The following is a 24,778-nucleotide window of genomic DNA, read 5'->3' on the forward strand; positions in this document are numbered from 1 at the left end:
CCAACAAGACGCAAAGCGATCACTTCCTGGATAAAACTGATCTCYCATTTTGATTCCCGATCCTTTGCCATAATTAAACAGTCCTGGGAGCAGGATCTTCAAATTACAATTAGTGAGGCAGTTTGGGCTGATATTTTGGGGAAAATCCACTCATCATCAATTTGCGCGAGACACTCTCTTATCCAATTTAAACTAGTATATCGGGCATACCTCCATAAATCTAAATTGGCCAAAATTTACCCCCAAATCGACCCTATATGTGACAGATGCAAATTAGAGGAAGCTACACTATTACACATGTTTTGGAACTGCCCAAGGATACAGATATACTGGGCTGGTATTTGTGAAGCACTGTCAGCTGTTTTGGGGGTTAAAATTACTCCAAACCCACTTATGCTGCTCTTTGGGGTTACTCCTAAGGGTCAAGGTTTACCTACAGGAGGCAGGAAGGCAATTGCTTTCTCACCTTTGCTAGCACGCCGCCTAATTTTTCTTAGATGGAAGGATGCTGCTCCACCCACAGTGTCAAACTGGATAAAAGACGTTCTACTTAACCTGAAACTAGAGAAAATCAAATATGTGATGAGAGGCTTTGAGAATAAATTTCATAAAACTTGGAAATCGTTTATGACTTTTTTCAATAAACCTTCAACAGAGGTTCTGGAATAACAGACCCTGGGAATTTTGGCTGAGCAGTGCATCAATAAATCTTGACATGGATTTTTGTATAATCTTAACTTTTTAGTTTTTCTTTTTGCTACACACTTGGTAGGTGACAGTATTTCGGGGAATGTTTATTGGGTGGGATGTGTTTGTGGTTTTTTATTATTGTTTGTGGTTTTGTATATTTTGTCTTTCCTATTGCTTGGAAGAACTTTGTAAATTGAAGTGAAAATGCTAATAAATATATGTTTGAGTTTTTTTGGCAGAAATGTATTTTTTTAAATCTACAACTCATCAATACACCATCGAACTAAGATAATATTAAATCATGCTGTGTCATAACGTATAATTTTATTCAGAATAAATATGTGAATCAAACTCACGTAAAATGAAAACAGACTGTAACCCAAGAATACTTTGAGGTGGTTTTACAACGACCAGTTCATGCTCTTAGTTGGGTGCTGGATGAGTAACTGAGTCGCTAAAAGGTCAATTTTACATATTTTTTAATAGTACAGTTTTTTTTATGATTATTAATCGTCTGAGTTATTGTAATGTGAGATGTCTTGGAAATAAACAGTTTATCTGCTTATTCTGAAAAGAGCAACAAACAGAAAACAACCACATTACTGAAATAATTTTTTAAATACCAATAATTAGCTCATCCTTACTCAGACCAAACTTGAGGGAGAAAAATGCCTTAATCTCTGCGTTACATTTAGAGATGCAACCAGTTTTCACTGACAAATCTCAAAATCTCTCCTGTTTTACTACACACCAGAGTGTATTTTCAGTTGTCACATTGAACTTTTCAAATCACAAGTTTCCTCAAACTTAACAGAAGCCAGGCGTGACGAAATATGAACTGTCCCTTTAAGAATGTGGGGCTGCAGACGGAGCTGTTGGGTTACGACTGAGTCGTCGTCCCCAGAAGAGCTAAATAACAGAGGAGCTCCCAGTGGAAAACATCCAATTCTGTTCTGTTCTCAGCTTCAGTTTTGCATAAAATTACATCAGCAGATTAAGCTCAAAATTTGAGTTTTTGTCAATTTAATAGCTGCTTTAAGCAAGTTTTAAACTGCCTTATATGAAACAATAGCTCTGATCAATTCCAATATTTTGTTAATGAAGTGAATTCTTTAAAAATGAAAGGTTAACTAGCGTGTAAAAGACAAACCTGTGTATCGCTAGTAGCAGTTTTCTAGCAGCGTGAGGATGCATGTCCACAATCAGACACACTTCAGTGACACGCTGTAAAGAATGCAGATATGCCAAGTATTGACTTTGCAGGGTCAAGAGTTATTTTTAAGCATAAGTGCATACCAGGGGCAGCAACTGTGGGCCTGCCACCCTTTTCAACAGGCATGAGAGGGACACCTATTTAGATAAATATATGACTGATAAAAGAGACTAAAGGGAATCTTGTTGCATAGGGCTTTTATTCATAATCACACAGCCTTTAAGATATTCACACAGCAGATTTTACAGAGTTAAAAAAAATACTCCACTCATAAATCCATCAGTTCAAGTGCTTCTGTATCACATTTCCCTTCCAGAGGAGGTATAAATAAGAGGGTGAAAAAAAAAGAAATGAATATCCAGGGTCGTCTTCCACTCACGCCATCACACTGCAGGAGAGAAAAGACAAAAACATTCAGCTTTTGAATTTATATCAGTTCATTAGTATGAACTGATTTGACAAAGTGCAAATTAACTTTGAGAATAAAGTGAACTGGGGCTGCAACTAATGATTATTCTGACGATTAATCGGATAAACGACACGTTTCACATGTTTCTAATTTAACCGCTTGAGCCTTTTTTACACTATATTAGAAATGCATTAAAATATGAAAATAATTCAAACTCTTATAAGTAGTAAAATAACCAATCCTTCAGTAAATCTAAACTGGGTGAAGCAAAAACTAAGCAACTTGAATTTTCATAGACAAACGTGTTTACCTTAAAAGCAAAATGTGTATATTTTTTTAACAGTTGTGACTTAATTACTGCTTTGCATAAAATGTTTTGCACCAAATGACCTATTTTTCTCCAGTTAACCAACTACTAAATCATTTGATTATTTCAATAATTGATCATGATTAATTGTTTCAGCTCTAAAGTAAAACGTAAGGTTCAGATTTTCCTACATATTTAGGCAGACGTTCAGCAAACCCCAGGATGAAATGTAAGAGCCAATAGTGTTGCAGAATGAAGAAAAGTTTTGTTTCGACGACGCCAACCGCACAACTAAAACTGGTTCAGGCTCGTTTCTGTAAGAACGAGCAGGATCCCTCCTCAGGCTGCATTTCATCTGCTCTTGCACACTTTGTTTAAACTGATTCTGCCGTTTGTGCATAAAATCTGTGACGACTAACACAACCCAAAGTGACCGCATCTGAACCAGGTCAAAGATGGGCATTTTCACGGTTCACAGAAAGGGCAGGTGGAAATTTACACACCACAGTGGCTCAGCTCAGCTGGGACTTAGTCTGTCAGAACGCATCTGACAGCAGCAAGATACAACAGGCAAGTGAAGCTCGTAAAAAAATAATAATGTCAACAAGGGAGGTGTGGGGGGTGAAGATGTGTTCCTTTATTTGTAGAAGAAAGTTGTCATGTCATTGTTGGTCTGCAGAAAAGTGAGATCAGCTGACGGAGAGCCAGACGCATCCTGTTTTACCAGCTTTTAGCTGTTTGCAACAACTCAAACTGAAAATGCTCTCAGGATATTAATCGTCAAATCTCTCAAAATAAGTTTCTGCTATTTTCTCAGCAGAAAAACTTATGTTGCTAAGCTAATTTAGCTAAAGCTGAGACATGCCAGTCCTCTTTAAATCCACAGAGTGGAGGAATAAAAAGATTGTATTTTGTCCCATTTTCAGGGTTTTGTGACGGTATAGTTAGTATCCCAGCATAGAGACAAATGGCAACAAACCGTCCACAACGAGTTATAGCTGTTTAGGCCGTGCATCCACACGGATCCGGAGTGTTGGGAGACCTTTGTGTTTGATTTTCTGCTTTCAGGCCCTTTCTCCAAAATTAAACTTAAAAGTTTTATTTTCAGCATGAAAAATATCAGAATTATATTAAACTAAAAACAAGTGATGTATGAAAGTGTGTGACCACATGAAGGGACCACAGAACCAGAAGTTAGAAATGCTGTTACAGGAACTAAATACTTACCACACACACAAGCACAAAATGGAGTTAGACCTTGAATCCAAGCGACCTCATGCAATCTTTATGCGCCTCGATCAGGTCTCTGCAGTTCTCCTCTCCCTTCTCGATGATGCTAGCAGAGACAAACACAACATACAGGTTTTCCCACAAACAGAAAGGGGAAACATTTCAGTATTTCTGGCCTGGTGCTTACCAAGCATCTCTGACTTTTTTGGTCTCTGGGCAAGCACAGCATGGCTTCAGAGGCTTCTTCTCCATGCCATCAGTCACAGCAGGCGTCTCCACGCTGGCAGCCAAAAGGGACGACATTTTGGAGCTAAAATACAGAGATGAGGACACGGGGTTCCTTAGCCAGGGTTCCAACCATTTCAAAAGCATATCCAGACCCAGTTCTCTACATTTTTTACACGTTAAATGTGCCACATTGCAGGCATTTGAGGACCAAACATCTACCTAGATAGGGTTTATAACGTCTATAATTCATGAAACAAAAGTAAGCAACCATAAAAATAAAATAAAAAATCTCAATAAAGCAAAATTTTTAAAAAGTCTGAATTTTAAAATGGGATTATAATTTGACATTCACACCACACAAGATTATAGATTAGTGTACAAACTCTGACTTAACAGGGTCTAAGATGGTAAAATGGTTCATTTAGATTTTTGAATGACAACGTAAAAACCTGATATTTTTCTCAGTCAGATTTATCTACATATCCATCAATACAGTTTATTTGTATGGCACATTATTTGTATGGTACATTGTAAGGCAGTTTAACAAAGTGTTTCACATTTAAAAAAATAAGGCAAAGTCATTAAAAATAGTCAACAATCGAGAAAACCCACATTTGTGTTAAATTAAATGCTGTAAATCCTCTCCTTGTAGTTATTCAAAAACGCAGGCACAGTTTCCAACATCTTTTAGTAAAGAGAAAGACGAGAAGAAAGTGGGATTAACTAAAATAATATGGCCGCTTTACAATCACTTCCTGTCTACATTAGCCAGTTATATGGACACTGTTACATTTGTTTAGCAAACTAGTCCCTGTAAGGTCTGAATATTAATTATTTTATCATTTTTTCAGAAAAAATAAATATTAACTTCAATGAAAATATAGTGTGTGTGTATAAATATATATATATTTAAGAAATGTTCTTTTTTTATAATTGACTTATCTCTACATGTAGAAAAATTAAGGAAGCAGAAAACATTCTTAAGGCAGAATGCTTCCTGCTAATGGCTCGAATGTATTTTACAGCAATATCAGGAACCTTTGGCTGAATAAAACTACTACACGTCAATTAACTGATAAACACAGCCATCAAATTTACATTAAAAAACTTTAACAACAAGCCGTTTTTGTGATCAAAATGATCAAAAGCTGAACCTAAAATCTAAGGGCATAAATAAACCCAGAAACGCAGCTTCCGGAACCTGTCCGAGTTTATATAATTTGAGGGTTCTTTCAGCAATTTTCTGCTAGCATGCCTACTAAAATGAAAATGGAAAACACAGAACTATCCAAATTACCAATCATTTCATTTCAAACACAATGTAAGAATATTTTAAACGCCGTTGCTTTCTTGTGTTTTCCTCACAGTTAAGAATGTGCTGATGAAATCGAGAAAGCTGAAAAAGAGCCAAAAAGCAACATATACACTTAAGAAGTTTAACAAACAACGCAAAAAAAGGCAGAATTAAAATAGTTATTTGTCACGTTTGATTAAATTGTTAGCCGTTCTCTGCTTCCATGTGTTGCGATTTACCGCCGTTTGGTAACTTTCAGCTGCGTTACAAAACGATTACATAAAGTTAGCTAACATTAGCTAACATACAACGCTGATAAACATTAGCCGTGGTGCGCGCCGTGCCGCGCAAACGCCACAGTTTAATGAAAACCACTTGAACTACGATATCTAAAACGACCGCTGATTACAAACAAGACTAAACCGTATTAAGTAACGCAAACTTACTTGTAACAGAGCCCAGCACTCACACTAGCGAACACTTCACCTTCAAACAGCAACTACCATGCGGGGAGAAAGGTCACGTGATTAACTTTGCTTACTCACGTGACTTCAAGCGTCAACTGGGGGTTCTGGGAAATGTAGTTAGTTCAAACGGCGTTAAAGCCTACACAAAAATCTAATATTTCATATAAGCATGACAGGCTAACTTATTTAGAATCCCTACAGATAAAATTAAGCCACTCACCAAAACCAAAATTCATTCCTGCATTACTTTTATTACTTATAAGCGACGTTGGTTTTGGTGGAAATGGATGCGCACCATTGCTCACCCGGTGAAGCAGCAGGCGCCCCGGGTAGCTGTAGGCGTGCCCTGTCAGACTGTGCTCCACTGGACACAAATACAGAGTAAAAGTATAGGTTATACTTTTACTCTGTCATTGGTAATGATGTAGTTATTTCAAATCGCTCAGAGAGATCACCTGTTTCCTCCCACACTTTCATCACATTCACCCAATTCAAGCGCCGGCTGACTGCAAAGGAGTGCGTCCTGTATCTCCTTTTCCYACCGTACGGCACACAACGGCACGAGAAAGGTTTTGGTCATCTTGCTGCACGCACGAGATAAATATGATACAGCTTAAAAAAAACACACTTTCACTAATAAATCCAATATTTTAATACTTTATCGTGCTGGATTTAATATTATCTTCTATAAACTGTCGATACTTCTCTTATAATTTGCCGAGTCATCCTGTTTTGTTAATGTTCTGGATACTTCTACCACCTTTATTATGTAAATTATGTGGGGGGGGGGGGGATTTATATAGTTAGATGAGCCTTCTGTTCATGCTATATTGTGATTATTATTACACCATTATGGTTATAATTGTTTTATTACCAATGTTGTGGCTGTGGAATAAATCAATCAAGTGTAGAAATGTGAGGTAAATGAGCACAAGAATAGATATTATTTTTAATTTATTAAAACTAGGTCAGTATGTAAAAAGACAAAAATAAATAAATGACATACTGACTAAGGTTGAAATTTAAATTCAACGTCTTCATATTATTTCCATTACTCTATACGCACGGAGATTAGAAGATGATATACAAACACTGAAAATATTTCCTTAACCCAGCTGTGTCCCCTCTGGACACTGTCTTCTAATTAGATGTAGCTGTTAACATTCGAATATGATGCAAAATGTACATTTACTGACTCACTGCAGTGGTGAACTACAATTGACACAATCCCTCTTGACTGTAAATCATTTTCTTGTTTTACATTTTATTATCTTTGTACTTTTAATAAAATAAAATCCTTACTTTTGTGCCACTCTAGGTGAAACGTCTCATGCAACTTGATTTTCTTGCCCACAGAAATGCCCTTTTGTAGACGGTTTCATTGCTTCTCGGCTGTTATGTAAGACATATATTGCTGCTGCTGAGGTGCAAGGTAGAGTATTACAACGGTGTTTTGGGACTTCTGAGAAATGAAACTATGTTCTGTCCTACAGTTGTGTTTTTGTGAGTTCTTTCACAGCTCTGCCCTGCGTACGGTGCATCAGCAAAGCAGTGCGTAAGCAGAAGAACCGAGTCACTTACTCCACTTTGAGGGGCCAGCTGTGTGCTAGATAAACCGGCAAGTAAGCATTTTGTTCATTTGCTCGTTTCCGTGTGATAGATATGCACCTTTTGTTAAAACATGCCCCTCTGCACACTCTGCTCTTTTGAAAATCGATGTAAATCTGACAGCGTGTTAAGTACCCCTGGATTCTTGCTCAGTTTTATTTAACATGTTTTTTGTGTGTGTGTTTTTTGTCTTCTTAACAGAACTCTGCCTTGAGGAAGGAGCAAGGGTTCAAAGCCACATTGCAAGTCCTGACCATCTGCCACCTTCTCTTACCATCTGCAGGAAGCTTCCAGCGTCTTCTGGAAAGACAGAAGCGTAAGCACTTTTTTGTCTGAGGTCACTGTTTGGGAAGAAGCACGCAAATACCGTATTCTACAGCAGGATTCATTGGCTAAATCTGGAAAGCGCCATGTTATTTCTTTATTTATGTCTGACTTTCTTGATATCTTTCTTTTTTTATCTTTCTTGTTTGCACAGAATAATCAGGCCACAGCAGCGAAAGTTCTCCAAAGGTTTATTGTTTTTCAAATGTAAACATTTCTGTGAACGAATCACCTTAAAATACTCAAAAACTCACCAAACTTTACAATGGAATTTAAAAATGGCACGGCCACATGGCTCAACAGCGCCCCCTAGACTCAGTTTGGTTTCGTTTCTGTCTTCTCTGCATACCGATGCTCAGTTCAAGCTCAAGGTTGAATTTTTAGCCTGTGTGAACAGCCTTGTCTTAATCTTACAGCTGATGTTTAGCTGTATTTAAGTATGGACTTTAAAAGTAATGAGCAATAATTGTGTTTTTTCGCAATAAAAAAGCAAAAATAATTGTATTGTGAATTAAAAATGTTTTGCCTACTCACAAATAAATGAAATATATTTAAGCAAAAATAGAAGAGAACAAATTATTGCAGGTTCAAAAAGAGTATCAGATATTTGCCTCGACATAAGAAAGATTTACAGTTTTCTAGCTTTTTGGGTTAAATATTTTTTATTTTATTTGCCTAGAAAATGTTTTTAATCTAATCTAATTAATTTTTATTTAAAAACAAAACATTGCAAGTTTATTGAATGATTGAAAAAAGAAATAACTTGGATATTTGTTTCTCCATCTCATTAAAAATCATATAAATTATTTGTTGTATTGTCCTTCTACCCTGAAAAAAATGACAATTTGCACCAGTGATTGTTGCATGCAAACTTCTGAATGTGACTGTTTAACCACAGATGAAGCAACAAATAAAGAATACTTTGTGTTGTACCTCACACTTTCAATTTAAGAAGATAGAAATCCAATACGTCCAGAAAAGACAGCTATAAAGAGCAAATTATATTCAAAGCTTATTTTTTAAGCCCACTGTTCCTCACTTAAATCTGCTAGCCAAAACAAGATTACAGACTATATCCTAGTCTAATGTTTAACAAGCTTTGCAGACTCTGCCGATACAGCATTTTATTCAGTTTTAGGTCACAAGAGGCTAACATGTATTTGGGACAAACATTGAGACAGAGACAAAGTGTACCTGAACATGTAGGCGGTTTATCTCAGAGATTAAGTTTTTATATATATATATAATATGTTTTCTTAGAGCTTTTTGACCTGGATTAGAATCTATAAAATTGGGACATTATTGGGGAAAACTGAAAGGATTTAATTAATTTACACACCGTAATGCATACAATGATTTTGGTAACAATAGACGGTTAAATATAGATATTAAGGACAGAAGAGTCAATGTTTTAAGTGGCTAACTTGTGGTTTTTGGAGCCCTGCACCTTTTCCCTGAGGAAAACGTAACAAACGTAGAGTGACCTGGTGACTGCGGTCTACACTGATTGTTTTCGCCTCATATAGCACCAGTTGGAGGAAGAGGAGCCCCTGAGCTCTGTTAGTCATTGGAACAGAGGTGTTTTATTGTTTTGTGTGGCCTGAAGTACAGCCTGCGTACCACACAGAGGATGCTCTCTGTTTCACTTCTGTATCATTTTTGAAACAGATCTAAAAACAGGACAGCCTGTTTTTGGTTTTATCACCAAACAAAGTCCTCAGTTATGTAGGTTCCTCCAAATTTGAGGCGGACTGTTTTCGCCATCTCTGCCTCAATGACAGAGTAGGGATTTGCCTAAACACCTTTGGATGAGATGCTGTGGCTCCTGCTTCAGTAGTGGACTCCATTACTTTGTCTAATGATCGCCACCACATCAGGAACTTCAGGCGTTGTATTAGTAGGGATGGTTACAGGTGCAGTCCCAGGTGAAGGGGCTAAACATGGCTGGGCCTAGCACAACACCCTGTGGCGCTCTTGCTTCCAGGATTCTGTTGGGTGATGGGAGGTTTACTACCCTGACGTGCGGTGGTTTGCTGTGGAGATAACTCCTGATTCATGAGATGTTGAAACACTTTGGAAGCAGTTTAAGGAGCGTCCGACACTGACGGGTGAGCTAAAGACTTTAAAAAGTATCCTCGTGGGTTTAAAATGTTTTCTCTTCTTTGGAGTTACGCAAGAAGCAAAGTAGCACAGAGGGTAAAAACCCGACACGTTCATTCATTATGCCCACTGTCAAGAACTCGCGATTAATTCTGCTGTCATCTTATGTAATGCAATTTTTTATTTTATCAGAGTTGTCTGGCTCAGATTCATTTTCTCCCTTTATATTTTATAAGGGAATAGAAACAAGACACATGTTTTTTTTTTTTTCCAGTCGCTGGTTTCACTCGACGCCACATCCATCCCTGTTTTTGAGTTTCTTTCTGACTGTGCTGTATGCAAACAATGCTCAAGGAGTTGGCTCAACGATACTGTATGTACAGCATCAGGTAACCGGGCGCAGGGTTTAATTACATGCTCCGTGGCCCAGACTGAACCGTCCCTGCACACACTGCCAGATGCCTGGTCCCCATGACAGAGTGTGTGTGTGTGACGTTCTCACCCACCATTGTCCTTAGTATTAATGCGAGCTGGACATGTCCTCGTGACATGGCTTGATTCATTTGAGGATGAGACACAGATACTGAATAGTTGATGAGATGGGAGGCGTACAGGGCCGGGGTGAGGAGAGGGAGGAAAAGGAGAGAGGGAGGGACTGAGCAGGAGAGGCGGGAGGATCCACTCGCGCTCCACTCAGCTTCAGCTAGTCCAGGAGGCTGGATGTGAAAAACACCTTGCGACCAAAGGAGGGAGGCTGGGACTGCTGGAGTCAGACGCAGTTCTCCCGAGAAGGAGCAGCTGTGGGGCGAGCGGTGGGTTGGTAGGATGACCCGTGCTTTCGACTGATCGGAGGGAACTGAGGAGTGTCCATGGAGAAATTCAAAGGTCCCACCACAGGATTTACCAAGGCCACCTGTGGATGGAGAGCTCTGCTTCTCCCGCAGCTGAACAGGCAGTCCCTGTACGTGTACGGCAGCGAGGTGGCCGTGGAGAAGGAGTGCAAGCGCCAGCTGGAGAGCGGAGTCTTCGTCATTCACCCCTTCAGCCCCATGAGGTACTTCAGACACGCAGTGCTGCGACTCGGGACGTCTATCACTTACGATGCTCAGAATGAAAAGCAGGAACGAACGACAATAGAGAAGATTGTCTAACTATTAGAAACTATTTTTAATTTCAATTAGGTGAAAAAAAATTATTTCAAATTAAAACTGGACTGACATTTAAAGTTTCTTTAATGAGATGGGAGGGAATCAGCTGAAGTCACTATGCAAAAAGTCTTTTAATGTACGTTTTTATAGATTTATTTGTAGATTATTTCCATGCGCATGCTTGTTGTTATTTTATTTATTTCATATTAAGTCATATTTGGATTACTCATGTATAGATATATTTATTTTTATATACATTTATATCACTTATTGTTATATTTGTATTTACTCATATTTAACACTTTGGATGTCAACAAATAATCAATTTCCTCTAGAGGATCAATAAAGTGTGTTCTTTTCTATTCTATTCTAAAGTTGCCCCTCCCCAACCTGCTGCTGAGCACAGCTGACTGACAGCTTGCCTCGACTTTTTTTTTCCCCCAAGTAATGCTGTTTGAAAATGTTTCAAACATTTGGCATGAACACTAAACCAGCACCATCCAGCACTTGATTCGTTTTTCAGATCCTGTAATAGTGTGAAAATCTAGACACTACAGGTTCAGTTGTTTTAGTTCCACAATACCAGACTGACTTTTAGGTTGTTACAGTGGATTCATTATATAGAGGGAATTAAGGAATCAAATTTTTAGTTTTTATCAATTTTGGTTGTACTTTATGTTGCTTCCTACGCAGCAATAGTTACCATAATGATGTATGTATTAATGTGTCAAACATACAGTATGTTATAATGTACTTCAAACATTTTTTTAAAACTTGTTTTTAAAACGTGTTTTACACTTATTTCTTGTTTTTGGAACATTTATTTGTCTCTTTTTTCCTCATTAAATCTTTGCTATTAAACCTTCACAGCAAACTGATTAGCAATCCTCCAAAAAAGTTGTAAAAAAAAAAAAATCTATTTTCAATTTTGAAAAATACACATTTTTAATTATGTTTATTTAATGACAAAAAAAAAATCTAATTTTAATATTTTTTCATCTGAAAAAAAGGCACCACAATTAGTTGCCCCTATGACAATCCCCTTACAGCGAATATACTTCAGTTGATTAATGTGTTGACGCACAGTGATTGAATCAATATAATAATCCCTGAGCCATTAACATATCATGAYAAAAAACTTTAATTCTCTTAGAAATTGCTAAAAATGGGATGTTTTCTTTTCAGATCAGAAAATGACCACAGGGAAAGCAGCTGCTCGACTAATCAAGACTAAATAGAAACAAAAAAGTTTGAAGCAACTGGAGCACTGACAAAACAAGGCTGGAGAAATTTACCTTAAAACCCCACAGAGTGAGAAAAAGTGGTGATGGAGATCACTGTAGGAGAACCGCGGCTAATCTTTCACTGTAAGGTTATGTCATTGCAATAAAACAACACTGAGTACCAATGCTTCTGGATGGGGGTCGACAGTTCATTTTCTCTGCACTGCATATGTGAAGTCAGACAAGATAAACGGATAAAAAGAGATACCTAAAATAAAACAACAAAAAATCTGAACCTTTTTCTTAAGCTGATACAGAAATATTAGAAAACAGGAAACGCTTCTCTTTTTTTTCATTTTTCTTTTAGATCTATAGGTTGTTATTAGTCTGTAAACAAAGCAAAAGCAGAGAGAGAACAAAACCTCTGGGATCAGAGAGCGGAGTAATTGGAGCCAGGCAATTTAAGCCCGGCTGACGGGATGTGCAGTTACATTATCGCAGTGTTTAGGGCGCATAATGCGGCTTGTTTTACCAACTTCAAGCATGAGAATTTAGCTTAAGCTCCATAAAAGTTTCAAGTCTCAGAAAGACAAATAAATAAAATGAAAAATAATTAGTTGTTGTTTTTTTTAACTTCCGCATCTGCCCTCCTGTAGGAGTTACTACATCATGGTCATGATGGCCATCACCTTCCTGAACCTGATCGGGATTCCCATGGAGATCGCCTTCCTGGACGGCGACAGCGGGCTGGCGTGGGAGAGCTTCAACGTGTTCTCGGACACGCTGTTTCTGATGGACGTGGTCTTGAACTTCCGGATGGGCATCATAACGGAGGACGCCGAGGTGAGAGCGGCCGCCCGCTCTATTTTCAGACACAATCTGGACGGAGAGATAATCCCCTCACCGACGGGCTCATGCAATCCATCCCCGTCCCATCTGTAATCCACTCAATACACGAAAGGCTAGATTAACCTCCCATCCTAAAATACGGGCAACATTGGCACCTGCTGTGCGGTTTTATAACGGGGGATTATAATGAGCATATAACGTTTCCAATTAAGCGTCCTTCTGTCAATATCCCGTTTGTTTTCCCCGAATCACGGAGTTCTTGCTAATCATGAATGGTGCGTCTGTGATGTTTTTCAACACAGACATCTGGATTTCATCTGGATTACTTTTTTATTTTTTTAGTCAGTTTCTATGAACTTCTGACATTCATGCAAGTCTTCTGTATGAATAATACATACAAATCCAATCCAGCATGACGGTTTATTTTCAAAGTACTCCCTAAATATCGGATCAGACGGAGTGTTAACACTCTAAATCGGTTCATGGCACAGACTCACATCCGGTCTCCGTCCTCTCTTTCAGGAAGCTATTCTGGATATCAAAAAAATCAGAGTCAGCTACCTGAGGACATGGTTCATCCCGGACGTCATAGCAGCTTTCCCCATCGGATACATCCTGCTGTTTGCGGTAATGGGACTTTGAGGTACCTGCGATCTACAGCAAAACAAACAACAACAATAAAAGAACCCTCACCTTGTTTGCGTTTCTAGGACCTACACTACCACAACGATGACAACCCATCCAAGGCCAACAAGATGATGAGGATACTGATGTTCGTGCGGATCCTCAGCTTGATCCGGCTGGCTCGAGTGTCCAGACTGGTCAGGTTCTTCAACGAAGTTGAGAAAGTAAGTTCAACAACTATTTTTTTTATTTATTTATTTATTTTTACAGTTGTCTCAATTCAGGGTGGCCCTAAAAGATTTGGAAGTACTTTTGCTGTGCTGTGCTAACAGTATAAATGAAGGTTTTCATAAATCTCTAATTGTGCTCATTATGTTCATTGCAGAAAAATCTAGTTTAGGTTTTTCTGTTCTAGCAACGAGCTGGAAATGACCCAAGGCAGACCAGATCTATAGACTCATGGTCAAACAGTTCATTAAGACATGTTCAAACTCAAACTCAAAATCTGATTTTGAATTTGATTAGCCATGGTGGAAAGTCATGTGTATGTATGTATGTATGGTGTTTGTACTCTTCCTGTTGCGATAAGCAATTGAAAACTCATTGAAGGAGAAGGTGTGAAAAGACGTAATCTTTCCTTCTCTATGCCGATTCCCTAAGAGATGACACTTTGGTTGGTGAGCTTTGTTGGCAAAATCAACAATCGACCGACTGTTTCTGCCGTTTGCTTTTTGGATGCTATTATCTAGGTAGTGGAGGCTCATTTCTTTTGTTTGTCAGTTTCTTTCTGCTGTTAATAAAGTGTCTTCTCAGGACACCTACATTCCCTGAGTCCATGAAGCATTTCTTACCATTTCTCTTAATCTTTTCATCTGACTGAATATCTGGTTTCTTTAGCCCCTTGTCTGTAGGCCTGGCTTTAACCAGTTCTTCCTCAGTCAGTCCCAGCCAGATTCTTCTCCATTTACAGAGACCATGAAATCCTTACCTGGTTTTTGAATCCACCTCAGGGGTGGTACAAGCCAGATATTGTGTGCAAGCAATTAGATTTTTATAACTGACGCTGTCAGGTGTTGTAAGGTCACAATAAACTTCAATGGTCCAGTGTTATTTTATTGAAGAACATTATTGAGCAGTACCCGTGAAACAATAAAAACTTTTTTAACTGTACTTGACGTAGCGCTCACCACTGCGTTTAAATGAAATTGAATATTTAGAGATTGATTTAGTAGATTGCTGTCCAATCTACTAAATCAAACAAAAAAAATATTTTCCTTTAGTTTTTCATTGACGTAGCGCTCACATTGCGCTCAACAATGTGAAAATTGTTGTATTTCACATTTTAAATACAAACAAAACTGCCACAACAGGTCTAACTACACACCCGCTTTGGGTCTCTTACCAAAAAATAATGTGCACAGCAGTGTTTTGCTTTAAAAAAAAATCACAAGGTTTGAAGTCAGTTCACAACAAACTAAACAACTTAAACCTGCGTTTTAGGTTTCCTTGTAATGCATAGGAAAGCCAAATGAAGCAGTTTTGTGGCAATTTAAATGTAAATAAGCTTGGTGGTGGAGATCGGTTGCACATGCGGGTATCGGCCAATTGTTGGTCACCCGAACAATCGGTGCACCGCTATTAATTATCATTTTACCAAGCAGTGTTTCTATTAAATAAGTACATTAAATGGAGTCAGATTGACAAGCTGAATATTGGATTGGCATCCATTTGGCCCTGTAGGTTTATGTCTGTTTGAACCATTTTCCTGACTGATGAGGATCATTACTTATTTAGGTGTAAATTAAGTTGTTTGGGTAATCTGACTAAACTGTTTTTTTGTTTGCAGACCAGGTGATCGTCTGACCTCTCCCGTTTCTTGCTCTGCCTTATTCAGTCGTACAGCTGTCATTTGATTGAACTGCTGACCGAAGCAGTGAAGCCAGAACTCGTACTAACCCAGAAGAAGATGTAATTCTAATGTTTGTTTGATGAATTGTTTAAAGTAGAGTTCAAGTTTTTACCCAAATTCTTTTAGGTCCTTCCTGCTTTTCTATGCTTTTCCCTGTGTTTGCCGCTGCCATGCAGATTATCGGCTAAAACACATGGGAAACATTACTTGCGGCATTTGCCTAGCCAATATGACCGCAGCAGTTTGATGCCTTGATGACAAGTTGTAGATATACTAGAAACTTCATGTATGTTCAATAAAATTCACTCTTTCGTGTCGTGTCTTCTCGGCAGGTGTCAAATGCAAACCTGGAGGTAGTTCGGCTCTTCTTCCGCATCTTGTCTCTCTTCATGATGATTTTTTTGCTGTGTCACTGGAACGGCTGCATCCAGTACTTCGTCCCCATGCTGGAGGAGTTTCCCACCGACTGCTGGGTTCGGAAGGAAAACCTGATGGTAACCAAACCTTTCCCCAAATGTACAGACAGAACAGGGTGACGGATTTATTAAATTAGAGGGACAGTTCTGTGGATTCTTGGTGACTTGGTGGTTTGGCTAATGGGTTACAATATATCAACGTTGCCTTATTTCTTTCAGAACTCCACAGTCATCGTTAAATACTCTTGGGGAGTTTTCCGAGCTCTCTCCCAGATGATTGCTCTCTCTTATGGATCCATGGATGCTCCAACAAGTCAGGCGCTCCCTTTTTCTTCAGGCATCTCACACTTTAAAAAAAAAACAACACATAAGTACCCAAAGGTTCTAACTAGTTCTTTTGCTCTCCAGATTACATAGAGATGTGGATCGTCATGGTCAGCATGGTGTCTGGCTGCATGATGTACACCATCCTCGTAGCCAACGCTACAACCATGATCGCCAACCTTGACCCAGCAGCCAAGGAATATAAGAGCAAGGTCCTTATACTAGCCTTTAGCGAGTAAAGTTGCTGGCTCTCCTTTATTGTACCATGTTTTTTTGTGATGCATATATAAATTAGTACGGAAACTTGATATAGCTACAATAAATAACTAGTCCCTGCTTATTGGAGTATTTATCTAGCAAACAAAATAATTAGACATTTTTATCAGCAAATACATTTATGTCTGTGGAAACTAAAGACATGCTCCATAATTCAATTCAGTTCAAACTGCTTTCACAGACTGTAAGTACTTAGATTAAAAACAAAACAACACAACTTACAGACCATAATAAAATCATACATGTATATTTAAAGAATATAATATAAATAAAATCCACAATGACTTGAATAGGAATCAGTTTGCTCACAAACACTTATACCACAGCAGACTGAATGAGAAGTGGGAGTTACTCTTTGCCATATTTGTGAGTGCTAAAATAATTCTGCTACCCAAACCATTCAGTCACTCTTCAAAAGTGAACATCGACATGTTTAGCAAGTTTACACAGTGCTAATTTTTTCACAACATGTTTATTAGCATGTTTAGCCAATTCTGCAGGTTCTGTAGATAAAATTGTTAAAGTGGTGATAATCAAACTGCAGTTGTTAAACACTCTCTCCTTCATTTGGCTCAGACATACAAAAATATTTTTCAGCATGCTGGACCGTTACAGAAAAAATTTTCATACTTTAGATTTCCTAGTTCTAATATATGAATCTTGGAGTCCTTTAAGCATTATGCTATGGAATTTCATACTTTTTGTGGGGGGGTTTTCCACAGATGAGTCGCTTGGAGCATTATATGACCTTCATGAAGCTTCCACCAGAGTTGCAGCTTCGCATCAGCAACTACTACCAAGCTCGCTACGGAGGGAAATGGTTCGACGAGAAATACATAATGGACACGATATCATCATCACTCAAAGAGGTAAACCTCATCAATACACAACTATCCCTAAACATACTGGGATACATTTTGACACTTTTGCTAAGTTATTGTAATGAAATTTTTTACTCTAAGTCACTAATTTGTATTTAAGGTATAGACTAAGTGATGCATGAGCTACAAAACCTTGTTATCTGTAATATAGATGCAAAGTTTCCCCCAGAAAACTTGCTAACCCCGGTGGTTGGGTGTTAGAGCAGTCATTCATCCAGCGGCTGGTCGTGTTTTTGAGTTAAAAAATGTTTAAAGTTGACAGAAAATTTGAAAATACCACTTGATAATCACGTGTTATTGAAAGCTTGAGAGATTAATACCTGAACACCAACTATAAAGTCTTAAAAAATGCAAACATTTTAAAAACTTTAAAAAAAAAAGGGGAAAAAAAAGCAATGTTTAGCCTGGTGGGGGCACAAGTAAAGTCTGGTGGCCCGCCAGGCTTATAATACACTCAGGAAAACCCTGAGTCTACATATACTAATTGTCTAACTTTGTGTTTGGATCCTTACATTCCTAATGAACCCCAACATGGGTAATCAATTTTTTTTCTTTTCTTTCCCAGCAAGTCCTGATGGTGATGTGCAGCAAGCTGCTGAAGAAAGTACCGATGTTTCAGAACAGAGAGGAAACCTTCATCAACGATGTCCTCCTCAAACTACATTACGAGGTTTTCCAGGAGGGAGACGTCATTGTCCGACAGAACGTCCCGGGCGATCGCATGTTCTTCATCGATCACGGAGAGGCCGTGATGGAGACCGAGTCGTACGAGAGGGAGCTCTGCGACGGAGACTTTTTTGGAGGTATGCTTCAATTTGTTCCACATCTCTGGTTACATTCGGAGAACTTCAAATTGTATATTTAGTCATTTGTAAAATAAGATTTGACCTTTCCCACATTGTCATCACTATTAACTCACTACAGCAATTATTATTATTCTGTTTATAGCTGTCCTTTTTAAAACGTTTAACACAATAACTTAATAAACTTGATATTTACTTGGAAAAAGACACATTTTGGTAACACTATATTTGGAGGGGTGTGCATAAGACTGACATGACACTGTCATAAACATGAGATAACACCTGTCATGAACATGAAGGAGTCTTTATGAAGTTCTATGACTGTTGCCATGAAGTGTCATTCGGTAAATAATGACACTTTTAATGCAAAGTTGCTCTAAAAGTTGMWTTAAAAGTWMATTAAAAATGCYAACTTTGCATGATTTTGTAAATWATGRYAATTTAATGCAAAGTTGGCATTTTTAATGGACTTTCAATGCAACTTTTAGAGCAACTTTGCATTAAAAGTCTCAATGGTTACTTTTTGAACCATTTGAAAGGTTTGTTGCAGTTTATTTTTTACATGTTTGACCAACTTAGTCAATTTGCTGTGTTTGTCATTTTTCAGTGTCTTTAGTTATGTTGCTAATTGCACTGACTGAAGAAATTCAAGTTGTATTGTTTTTATATGCTTGACCAAACCTGTGTTTGCCATTGGTGTATCTAAGTGTGCTGTACTGGTGCAGGGTTATCGCATAAATTTGTAGTTCTGTATTCATGTCTGTGTTTTAAAGAATTTATGTTTTAAGTAAATTCAGAAAAGATTTTCTGTATCGGATCGGCCGATTCGAATCCTCAGATATCTGTATATCAGAAGTAAAAAAAAAAGTGGATCAGTGCATCCCTACTAATTAGGTGGCTTGTGAAAACAGATTGTATTTCATTTAAGGTTATCAGAGTAAACAGGGTTCAATCTGATTTCATGGTCACATAGCAAAATATGACATTTTTAAGGCGTTTTAAATGTATTGCTTCCAATTTCATTTTGATCATAACACTGTGACATTTAATAGTACCTAAAAACCAATTAAATTATTTCTTTGTTGCTTTTTTTGGCACTTTTGTGACTGTATTTTGGCAGAACCGCAGTTGAGTTACTGTCACAGGGCGTTCTGTCTTTACAAAATGTGTTTCTGAGCATGACAAATGCGTTTTTGAAAATGCCAGTTGGTCCTTGTATTTATGTTCGGCTTTGGCAGTTCCAAGCTTCGCTGTGAAACCTCCTCTTTTTTCCATTTGGCAGCTTGATCACATATAGTGACTTTTTCTTATTCTTCTTCCTTCGTTCCTCTCCTCCCTCCCTCCTCTGTACTTTAAATCATTTGCTTAATTCAGTGGCTTTTTAGGCTGGAACCCGTCCCAGTCCAGTTGGCACCGGAGCCCGTCGGAGCTAACGGCTAACGTCTGTTCGTTTTAATTTCAGATTAACCGTTGGAGCTCTCCGGCTCCCTCTGTCATTAAGGCTCGCGCGCTCATTAGCCTTACGTTTTTTGCCCCGTGTGTCCGCAGAGACGTGCGTGCTGACCAAAGGCAAGCATCTGGCCACAGTGAAGGCGCTGACCGACTGCCAGTGCTTTTCCTTGTCCTGGGACGACTTTCAGGAGGCGCTTCGGAGTTTTCCGGACATCAAGAAGGACCTAGAAAAGATGGTCCTCGTCAACGCCGACGGCGAAGTTGTGTAAGATACAAAAAAAAAAGTATGAACTGTTTTTTCTGCGAAAGAATCCGAATCTAACCCTATGCACTTCCGGGGCATTTGGATGGCTAAAGGAGAGCCAGTGAAGAGTTTTTTGCACATGAATGAAAGTTGAGCACCTTTTAAATGCTACAAGACTATGTAGAGTTTTTGCCTTCTCATCCTCTATTTATCTACACCAAACAAAGACCTCAATATATAGGGCATTTGGGGTGTTTTGCCTTTTTTTTTTTTTTTTGCTGAACTATTGCTGTTTATTGCAAAAACAAAAATACGTAGGAACTTATTCTCTCCTGTCACGTTTTGGAGCTGAAACTTATGGAAAATGTAGTATAAATACCATTTAGTATTTATACTAAATGGAGAAAAAAGTGTTCATTTCATAACCATGGATGTCTCATATGGGTGGTTAACAACAGGCACAGTGCAGGTCAGAGGTTATTATGAGTATAAATTTTATATATATATTTTTTTTCACTTCTGTATTTCATTCCCAATTCGTGTAACAACTGAAAGAAATCAAGAATGAAAAGGAGGAGGGCATGGAATAAACTTATAATATTTCTGCAGATTTACATAAAGAGAAAATTAGCTATTCAACTCAGACAATAGTTCAAATGTACACAAAAAATACACAGGAAAACATCAAGTTATTCAGTGGCATATTGCTTCATTGTAATGATTTTTTTCAGATTTCTTTTAAGAGCAGAAACAGATTTAGATTTAGTGTTAATTTCATCTCACTGTCAAGATTGTTCACAACTTTAATTGAAACAAAATGTTTCCATATTTACCGTTCTAACTAATAAAAAAAAAAAATCTCAATTCCTCTTAAGTTGTATTTGCTTTCCCTCTATTGACTCGTGAAATGTCAATACGTTTTTTTTATTGTTTTACATTATTATTATTATTATTATTATTATTATTATATTGTCACTTTCCTAAAATAATAAGTCATTTTTTGCCAAATCAGATTTTTATTTTGTAGTTTGGCAAAAAAAAAAAAAGACTTAGGCCATTATTTTAAGAAAGTGAAGACATTATTCTTTTAATTACGTTTTCACCACGTACTCTTCGCAGGAACACCGTTTCACTCAAACCTAAGCGTAGAAATTAAGTGCAGGTTTGAATGATGCGCAAATTTAATCTGGACGCAGATTAAAGAACTGTTTGCGCTAACATTGGGTTTAAAGATGTTTTAGTGAGTTGCAGGGAAACCACACTCTTCTTGTAGCCATAAGCGAGGCTCTGGCGTAATTCAGCCCTTAATATTTTCACAGCTCCTCTCAGCGGACATGGAGCAGCTCGTTTTGTTATTTATGTACATTATTATGTATACATAAGTAGATGTATATATTTTTTCTTTTTGCTCATTTTTTACCTACTAATATGCTTTTTTTTTACTTTTATGACTTGAAATACAGCAATAAACTGAACTAAGTCAACATGGACAACATGTGAGGAACAGCCAAGAATTTCACTCGTTTAAAAAAGTGTGTTTAAAATCCAGCTACTCATTTAAATATACCAGTTACATTGACTGTCATATCCAGAATTATCCCAGGACCTTGCTGATACGAAAAAAGTGTGGCTTCTTAGCAACCGATGTTAAAAAGTTGCATTAAATTCAGACAAAGTCTTGTTTTTAGAATCCATTGACGTTATTGCATGGTTATCGCCCCCTGGGAAAAAAGAGAACAGTTCAAATGCATGACTAAATATTGAAAATGAACATGGCATTCCTGCTAATGACTGGCATACAGGTTTAATGTCGTCACCTAGCAACAGTCGCACAGTGACCGCTGAGGGTTTCGTTTGATGTCAGATTGTAATTTATTTATTTTCTCCAACATACATCTAAGCCGTCGCTTTACCCAAAAACCCCAGTAAAGTCAATGTTGTATCTTATTACAGACGCCAAACAGCAAAGTGAGAACAAAAATACAGAGAAATCAATGGGCTTCCCACATGAGGCTGGACCTGTCCATGTCCAAGGTGAAGCAAAGCGAACAAACAATCAGCGCTTCCTGTGTTTTTCCGCCCTGCAGAACAAAGCGCTGCGGAGACCTTCACGCTGAAGGTCAGCTTAGTCTGATTGAAAGACCCAAACTGGAGCTGGAAGCCGTTTACTGTTAACAACATCAAAAAAAGCTAAGGTGGACGGTAGATTTTTTTTTTAGCCACTGTTTCCCTTGACAGTGTTTGCACTTTGCCATGTTGTTGAAGCACTTCTGGAGAATAGTTTGACCGGAGCACATCCATGGTTTCCATGCATATTCAACGAACATGGCCATCTCTTGTAGATAAAGCAGGTGTGGATCATATCTAAGCTACGTCTGACTTTTTACGTCCATTTATTCTCTTTAACCTCATTAGCAATAGACTACCTGGGTCTGTTTGTCCTTTCTACTTTTTCTTTTTTCTTTGTAAAAAAGTGGCCTTAACTTTAGGGACAAATATTACTACAGTAGAACTGGGGTTGATTATGCATATCTTGGTCTCCTTCAGATTAGCCGTAGGTCTGCTGACTTCTCTCTTTCCTCCAGATATGATCTGTATTTATTACCTCAACGTCGGGGCAAAGATGGAGATCCAAGGCTAATTACCATAAGTGCACAGGATATAACAGTCCGGATGCCTCTTAGAAGAATGGATGTAATGTTTTTGGAATTTGTAATTACTCCTTTAATTTATGTAAACTGTTTTATTTTGTCTGAACTAGAGCAATAAAGGGAACCTATCTGAACTCTAAATGTTTTCTCATGCTTGTCCAATTATTTGTGTAGCTTTGCACGAATATCTGTGGCTCCTCTTCAGCTGTTTTCCATGTTACAACCACAGACATTGATTTTTTTATTTTTATTTTAAGGTTTTATTGGCTCTAGTGGCCTTTATTCAATAGTTAATTGACAGGAAAGTGGGTAAGGAGAGAAGGGGGAAGACATGCAGCAAAGGTCACCAAAGCCGGGAATTGAACCTGCGACAACTGCGTCGAGGACTATGGCCTCCATATGTGGGTTGTGCTTAACCCCTGCGCCACCACAGCACACCCAGACATTGATGTTTTTTACGTGACAGACTAAAATAAAGTAGCACATGATTCAGAAGTGGAAGACGGTACGTGGTTTTCCACATTTTATGTATTCAGTTCCTTGAATCGACATTGTGTGCAGTCGCAGTCACTTTACCGGACTATACGCAAAAACCCTGGAATATCTATGTGTGATAGGTGTACTACATTGAAAAAACACAAAATCTTACCAAGTATTATTGGTCTAGTTTTTACTGAAAATATCCTAGTATTTTTCAGTCATTTTCGGCAACATAGAGAAGCTCATTTTAAGTCAAGAATTCCTTAATATTGATTAAAAAAAGTTCCAAATTATTTCACTTAAAACATGGGCAAAATGTCCTGTTAGAGCTGAAATAGTCTGCCAGTGGAATTAGCATTTTTCACCAATGTTAAGGAATTATTGACTGGAAACAAGCTCCTTAATCTTAATGAGAAGTAACTTGTAAGTCAGTTTTGTCTTATTTCAAGTGGACTGAGATGTTTGCACTAGAAACTAGACCAAAAATACTTGGTGAGATTTAGTGTTTTTGCAGCATTCAAACTGGACAGAGAGGATCCACGGATGGTGATTTTTAAAGGATTTCTACAGATTCTAAGTTGAACTTATAGGCTTTTGTAACACGTCTGTCATTGCATTGGTTGGCATGTTTAGGCTGATTGTCTCCGTCCCCGTCTCTAGCTTTCCTGCTTAAGAAAATAGCACGATGCTCACGGTGCGTGATGGTTAGTTATTGACATACATTTTCTTTTTAAATTACGTATGTATGCAGACAACATCTAGTCCCTCAAAAGAGCAGCACACAACCAAACCATTCCTTCTTCCCTAATTTCAGTCCGATTTTCTGCCTCATTCAGCATTAACGTTAATCCATCAACTTTGGCTCTCTCCGCCCTAAGCCCCTTATTAAAAGCACTCTGGACTCATTTCAGTTTGGGGGTTTAGAAATGTTTCTTAGCAGCAGTGAATGAAAACAAATAATCTAAAAAAAAGAAAAGAAAATACAATAATAAAATAAGAAAATTCTGGTGTATGCGTTGAAAACCAGTCCGTCTGTCGTTGTGCGGTTCCCCCTCAGCGACACACGCAGACCCAGCCTAATGTGAGCGGTCACTTCAGAGGAAACTGACCTCAGTGATCACTCGTTTCTTACATAATAACATCACTTGTGTGGTTATTTTTATGCCTTGACCTGCGTTGAACTAGGATTTACAGTGTAAATTACATTCAGGCTTTTAATATCATTGTATTTTTTGGTTTAGTATTGGTGTCAATCAGCCATTGGCTCATTAATTTCACTCTTTTTTTTCGAGTTGGGGAAGGAATACATTTTTTTTTCTTCCCCTCAGCTGGCAAAATATTTGCCAGCTCAGCTTCTTGCAAGGTTGAGGCGCAGATGATCTAAATATTCCTTTTATTTTCACTCTGAGGACACGGATGCAGCGAGCTCCTTTCCCCAGAGGACCCAAATGTTTTCTGTCACATTTATCTTTTTGGTCTGGAAACCGGAGGTTTTCTCTTGAACAGCTGTGTTCCTCATTGTTCCTCTCATAGACGCGTTTAGGTTGAGGAGGATAGCGTCAAAGACGGTTCTTGCTTCTTCAAGTTATTAAGATTCAGCCTCAATGTAACGATTTTTTTCACGTTTA

The 24,778-nt window shown here is 38.1% G+C and overlaps 2 protein-coding genes across 2 annotated transcripts; one reads left to right on the top strand and one right to left on the bottom strand.

Annotated features, from left to right (window-relative positions):
• Positions 1-2,083: 2,083 nt before the first annotated feature.
• cox17 (cytochrome c oxidase copper chaperone COX17) lies at positions 2,084-5,923 on the bottom strand. The gene is made up of 4 exons (XM_008431492.2): positions 5,818-5,923; positions 4,037-4,159; positions 3,847-3,955; positions 2,084-2,291 (listed from the first exon to the last, which is right to left on the bottom strand). The coding sequence occupies exons 2-3, from the start codon at positions 4,150-4,152 to the stop codon at positions 3,871-3,873; spliced, it is 201 nt and encodes a 66-aa protein (XP_008429714.1). The 5' UTR covers positions 4,153-4,159; positions 5,818-5,923; the 3' UTR covers positions 2,084-2,291; positions 3,847-3,870.
• Positions 5,924-10,206: 4,283 nt separating this feature from the next.
• hcn5 (hyperpolarization activated cyclic nucleotide-gated potassium channel 5) lies at positions 10,207-20,964 on the top strand. The gene is made up of 10 exons (XM_008431518.2): positions 10,207-10,924; positions 12,898-13,084; positions 13,613-13,717; positions 13,801-13,938; positions 15,956-16,117; positions 16,259-16,352; positions 16,448-16,575; positions 17,362-17,508; positions 18,086-18,323; positions 19,872-20,964. The coding sequence occupies exons 1-10, from the start codon at positions 10,740-10,742 to the stop codon at positions 20,042-20,044; spliced, it is 1,557 nt and encodes a 518-aa protein (XP_008429740.1). The 5' UTR covers positions 10,207-10,739; the 3' UTR covers positions 20,045-20,964.
• The last annotated feature ends 3,814 nt before the right edge of the window (positions 20,965-24,778 follow it).

Source organism: Poecilia reticulata, linkage group LG2, assembly GCF_000633615.1.
Source record: "Poecilia reticulata strain Guanapo linkage group LG2, Guppy_female_1.0+MT, whole genome shotgun sequence".
NCBI classification, from domain to species: Eukaryota; Metazoa; Chordata; class Actinopteri; order Cyprinodontiformes; family Poeciliidae; genus Poecilia; species Poecilia reticulata.